This window comes from Pteropus alecto, unplaced genomic scaffold (genome assembly GCF_000325575.1).
Source record: "Pteropus alecto unplaced genomic scaffold, ASM32557v1 scaffold195, whole genome shotgun sequence".
Taxonomy (NCBI): Eukaryota; Metazoa; Chordata; class Mammalia; order Chiroptera; family Pteropodidae; genus Pteropus; species Pteropus alecto.
Window position 1 is genome coordinate 5,378,085 of NW_006438073.1, and position 6,162 is coordinate 5,384,246.

The window sequence follows — 6,162 nt, forward strand, 5'->3', positions numbered from 1 at the left end:
AGCGAAAAGCAAAAAACAAAAAAAACAAAAAAAAAAAAAAAAAAAAAAAACTCGAATCCCACTAGAAATGTCTCATTTGCCACTTGCCACTTGCTCATATGTACTTCCAATCACTTGGCAGTAAACTTGGAAATAAGCACTCAAGTTTCTAATACGAGCTACAATGTCATCTTCTCCTTCGGATGCTAAAATTAGCATATTTGGGTCAATATCCCCTCAACTATTATAGTCATGACCAAATCCAGGAATTTCATAATCAAACTGGGATGCACTGGCCCTAGGTAAGCGGGATGGGTGGGGAAGGGTGTACATATTCTCAGAAGTCTGTAAATTCTCTACTAGGATTCCTCTACTAGGATTTCTAAATAGTTGGTGTCTTTGTTTCAATAATGATCTTTAAGATTTTCTCTGAAATTATTCTGATCGTACAGATGACTGACAAACAAGCTGGCACCCCTCCAGGACTTTGGTGCTGGCGTTTGATTTGGGCTTCAGATGTCCCTGTGGAACAGTACTCACCCCGAGTGACAACACTTCTCTTTTTCTATGACTGAAAAGCGCAGCTGGCTGTTCTTTGCTTTCTTGCATTATTTAAAAACGGAAACTCTGATTTGGAGTTATTGAAATAACATGGTACAACAAGGTAATGTATGACTTTAAGTTTTATGGAGTAATAATGGAAAAAAAGAGGCAGACCTGATACAAAAATGGTGCATTCACGTCATTTAAGGGCCAAATGACCTCATGGCATAATATGTAAATAAGAGGTCTTATGCTTGAAGTAGATAAAGCCATAGGGGAACAAAGCTGTCACACTGTGCCTCTGTGCATACACTATCCGCATCGCTGCACGAATCCCACCATCATCCCCTCCCCCCGTGTACCAGCAAATGGAGCAGGAAATATGAAATGAAGACCATATTTTCAACAGGATGTTTTTAATTTGTAGCACCGACTCTTGAGATGTGCTGTTGGTTGGTTCATTGAAATAACAGATCACCGATTTAAAAGCTGGTTCATTGCTGGGCTTCAATGAAACAACCAAGTCTATCACATTAAGTGAATGTCGTTTATTTGAGTTGTATTGATTTCGTGGTTCTCTTTCAGCTATTTAATTGCAAATCTGTTTTTGTCTTTATACCGCGTCAAGCTTTAAGCAGAGGAAGTTTGTATCTAGAGTGCACACGTAGTTAAAGTAACGTTTTAATAAAAATAATTGGGTCAATAATGGGGGTCTGAGCAAGTGTGGATCCTTTCCAAGAGGCGCACACATCACTCGATGTTGTCAAACACGGCACTGATCGATGATTCGTAATACTCCTGTAGGAAAGGGCTGCACAGCAAATTCCCGGGCGGGCGGGCGCGAACAGTCTCTAGAGCCGCCGCCTACCTTCACATTCGGGAACGCTGCAGTAGTCGAATCTGACGTTCGGGTCTGTGGTGTAGCACCAGGGCCCCTTCTCGTCATTGTCTGGGTTCCTGCAGTAGTTCTCCTCAAGCCCCTCCAAAGGATGCGTCTCAGGGGAATATCTGCGGAGGACGGGAAAGAATCACTTGGACTATATCTTTTAAATCGACGTGTTATCAGCAACGCGGAATAAGATGTTCTCTGTTTCCCATCTGAAGTGTAAGGTTCCGCCGCCCAAATGCATTTTGGCTACTTGCTATATCTGCGTTGTCCGATTTTTCAATTTCTCTGTTGATGGGCTGTTTCAATATAGTAGCTAATATTGCCATTATTACTGTCTTGACAGACAAGTCTTAGAAGCAGAGCCAAAGTGTTTTCATGCGCAGTCAGTGGAAATAGAAAGGCCTCGAAAGACTGCCAAATTCTCGATTCATTCCAAACACCTGCTTTTACCAGTTGTCCCTCTCCCTGTAAAAATAACATTCGCTAGCACCGTTTTGCCCGTGTGAACTATGCGCCGGGCTTACATCGAAATCCTGCTACACATTCTCACACGTCGTCTTAAGAAAAACTTCCATAGGGAATGTGCTATTACCCCTCTTTCTACAGGTGAGAAAACTAAGACGCAGCAATGTAAAACGAAACACGTCTTGCCTACATCTGGACGAGTAACAAATAGCATCTCAGGAATTTTAGTTGGATCCCTCTGGTTCCAAACCTGGGTTCGTTCTGAAATGAAGTCAGATTTAATGGGGGCTTGGCTGGCGGAGTGAAGCTCATTTTCAGATCTAGAGGTGAGTTGCTGTGTAGAAATAACAAAAGCCCAAGACTTGGAGTCTAAAAAGGCAAGTTTTGTTTCTGATTTTTTTATATACCTGTTTTTGGTAAATAGAACCTCGGTTTCTCATCTCCCAGGTACAGATGGCTTAGGTTAACTCTAAGACCCCTGAATGTCTATAATTTGGCCATTCGGTTTCATTATTTCTGCTCTTATAAGCCTTAATGTTATGGGAATGTTAGATCTGCCCATCCCATGGGGATGCGGTTGGGGGAAGGGGTAGGTAATGGCACTAAATTCTACTTGAGAAGTATTTTTACTGCGAACGTAACGCCAGATTGGGAAGAGTACAAAAAGAATGATGCTAAAATAAATCACAGACGAGTCGTGAGAGAATCCGTTTTTCATTTGTATATTTATTTTATTTACTCTTTCGCTCCACAATGTTGAGGTCAACACGCAATGCAAGTTCTAATTTGGTATGTTCGATTTAGGCGAATCTAGTCCTAGACATTATTATCGTTGGTCTTTTCTCAGACTCAGCCTAGAACTCACAGTTTTACTATTTTTTTTTTTATACTAGGCATCTTTCTGTGTTCTATGTCTCCCAGAAAAGTCTATACTCAAAAGTGAATGGAAAGCAACCACTTTCTGCTTTTTTGCCATCAATAACTGAGGCACTCTACATCAGCGTGGATAAATTTCTCTCTGTGCTGGTGTATTCACGTATTCCGTTTTGATTGAGAAGGAATAGAATCATTCCGAGTATCATAGGTGAACACGGAGTTAGAAGAAAACGTCTTACCTGGGTTTGTGTGGAGAACTGTCGCTCCATTTTTGACAGGCAACCCCGTTTTTCGTCTTGGACACTGTCCCCCTGTAGTTCTTCCCGTTTCCAGTCTTGCACTCTGAAAGATACACTGAAAAAAGTCCGCACTGTAGTCAACTTCTTTGTGACAAGAAACATCACAGAGAAGCCCCTCACGGCTCAGTCACCTCGACAGAAAGGGCTTGTGCAAAAGACGGTGCCATTTTCCTACTATCTAAGAAGATCGTCTTTTGTATTTATGCAAGAGTTGTAGCCATTCGGTGCCTTGATACGTTTATTCAAGAGCCTTTCTGTGTATCAGCTGGGGACGCACGGGGTACGTACGAGACAGAGAAAAGCCCTACCCACCTGAGACTTACGTCCCAGTGGAGTCTGGGGGCCCAGTTATGGAAAGTCGTCAAGGACACAATTACAAAAGAGCTCGCCTTATGGTGGCATGTATGACAGAGAAAATAAATAGCATCACGAGAGAGAAAAGGGAATGGGGAGAAAGGCTTTTGGACAGGGTGGGTGGCAGAGGCCTAAAGAGATTCGAGCCACTTCATTTTTTGAGGATCCCAGTATTTTAAATATGAACAAGTGCCAAACAGGATTATAAAACTGTGGTCTACTTGAAATGTTTACAGTAGACGCTCTCGACCAGCCAGCACTTAACCAAGTGGCAGGTTAGCTGGTGGGCTCCATCCTGTCTTTAAAATACACTGCCAGGTGCCCACCTGTGTCCCACCTGTTCCAGGGTGGGCACCTGTGGCTTGCAGGCCACTCTCCAGTGAGCCCGCCTACTTCTGTTCTCATCGGTTGAGTCCTGTGCTTACTAAGAGTTCGTTGTTTTTATTGACAAACTTTTTATACAGCTCTGTTTGACTAAAGATGCTCTAAACTGACCTGGCACCATACATAGTTATTACAATATCAAAAACTGAGAAATGAACGTGAAAAAAAAAAAAAGCTTTTTTAACCAAGTCGAATGCTGCGAAGGCCTTGAAGAGTCGAATAGTTTAAACGACTGCTATCCAATCCACTTGTAAGTCGACTCTATGAATTTGGAGGGGATCATAAAAATGTAAAGGCATTTTACAGTCAGGTTAGTTAATAGACGTCTTCAGACCTCGTTCCACTTCAAAGAGAAGGAAACTGACTGTGGCAGACAATTCTCTTCAAGCATAGTTCATGCAAGGAACTATGGTGGCCTGATACTTAAAGAGAAGTATCTTTAAGTATCAGGCGAACTCCCGTGGCCTGATACTTAAAGAGAAGCCTCCACTCGACATCAAAAGGTACCAACGTAAACTTGCGTTTTCAATGAAAATATAAAATATTTAAGATATAGTTGTGTCATCTTTCATGATGCCCTAATCAATTTTTTAATTAACTGATCAATTATCTGGGGAAAATCTTTCTAACGCACCCCTAGCAAAGCAGTGCTATTGAGCCAAGCGTATATATGAAGGTTGCAAGTATATCTTACAGTGAGATACATTCTTACAGTACACATATGACACTTACTGAAAGTGTAAACTCAAGGCACTCTGGAGGCCCAGGGGTTGGGGGAGACTTTGGAAAGGAGGCAAGGCTTGTGTTGAGACTGGGGAGTTGAGAAGAACAGAAGAAGGTCCCAGGTGGGGAGCAGGGGTACCTGGCATGTCGGAGGAGCAGGTGCCAGTCCAGTGAAGGACAGTTTAGTGAGCAAGCAAGCGGGGTGGGCTCAAATGACGCTGGGCCCTGCAGCATTTGGTAAGCATCTGGATTTTATTCTAAGGGTTGGAAGCAGGGACGTTACAGACCCACCGCTGCCGTGGTCCCACCAGTGATGGCGGCTTAGACCCAGGTGATGGAAATGGCCAAGACAGCAAGAGGCAGGCAGATACTGTAATCGACACTGACTGTTCCCAGAAAAATGCTGGCCGGTAATTTAGCAGCAGGTCGATATTTCACAGTAAAGAAACAAGCTCCTCCAAATGACTGACTTTTGACTTTTTACCTCTCTTTTGTTTGTACATACCTTCCAGAGTTTATATAACCTTTCCATCACTTGGAAAATGGGCACCTACTCAATGATTCAAACTAAGCCTAGCGGTCGCCCCTGTGTCCCTCTGGTTAACAATTTACAAATGACATATTTAAAGGGTAGCATTTTGCAGGGAAAAGCCCACCAGGCCTTCTCTTTTAAATCGGACGGATAGTAGGTAATCCCGTATCTCTCCTCTTTTACTCACAATTTGTAAGAGCTGATAACTTTAGCAGGAAAATTTGAGATTCAATCTGCACTTTAATCTCAAGAATTAAAGATAAAACGCAATAATGAAGAAAGGACAGCAGACACACAGCTAATTAAACCTAAGAAGAGGAACCAATGCGTAGAAATACCCCTGACCTAAAGAATACTTTTTAAAATCTCATTTAGAGTTTTGTAGTGAGGCGAGGGAGAGAGAGAGTGTTGCACGTCGTGGTCAAGAATACACGAAATAGGATGCTTCTTGTCATGAACGCCTGCGATACAGAATATTCGGCGAGCTAAGTTATTATGAAAGGTCTCACTATCTAGCCAGTGATGGATTTTAGGTGACAGTTTTAGAAGGATCATACGTTCACATAAATCTTCATACATACTAAAGGAACTTTTTCAGATCTAAAAAGACAAGCAGTTTCCATAAGAATCCAGGCCACCTGTTATCCAAACAGTGCGACAGCTCATCTGGAATTTTCAAGGAAATTACAGAAAAAGGAACTGCGACCCTCGCCCATTTTCAAAAGGCAACATTTCAGAGTCTGAGGGAAATACAGATCTTGATTCCCCCACCCCCCAAAAGAGGGGAAATTTTAAGAATAAAAATAAAAATTTTGTCTCTGCGCAAATGCTACCGAGGATTTAAACACCTCAGTTTTTTTTATGTCTCCAGGCGTCGGTCTAAAAGCTGTGGCCCCTGCAAAAGCAAGTCGAGGTCATGGGAACCGTCCAGACGCCCCCTACCTCCCTGAAAATAAAATAGAATTTGGAATACTTTGTAAATCCAATCCCTTCATTTTTTTTTTTTTTAAATCAAGAACAGCAAAATGTAAAAGGTAAAATAACATCCTCGAGTTGATACAGTGGGTTAGTGGCCAAATCTTGTCCCGACTCTCGATTCAACTTTATTCTACTATGTT

The 6,162-nt window shown here is 42.2% G+C and overlaps 1 protein-coding gene across 1 annotated transcript in view; it reads right to left on the bottom strand.

Moving 5' to 3' along the window:
• Positions 1-6,162, bottom strand: part of PLG (plasminogen) — a 36,035-nt gene that overhangs the window by 24,495 nt on the left and 5,378 nt on the right. The window contains exons 4-6 of the mRNA XM_025049056.1: positions 2,992-3,106; positions 1,384-1,530; positions 697-775 (exon numbers count right to left, since the gene is read on the bottom strand). Of these exons, the coding sequence (XP_024904824.1) occupies positions 697-775; positions 1,384-1,530; positions 2,992-3,106 (341 nt within the window). The remainder of the gene's footprint in view (positions 1-696; positions 776-1,383; positions 1,531-2,991; positions 3,107-6,162) is intronic.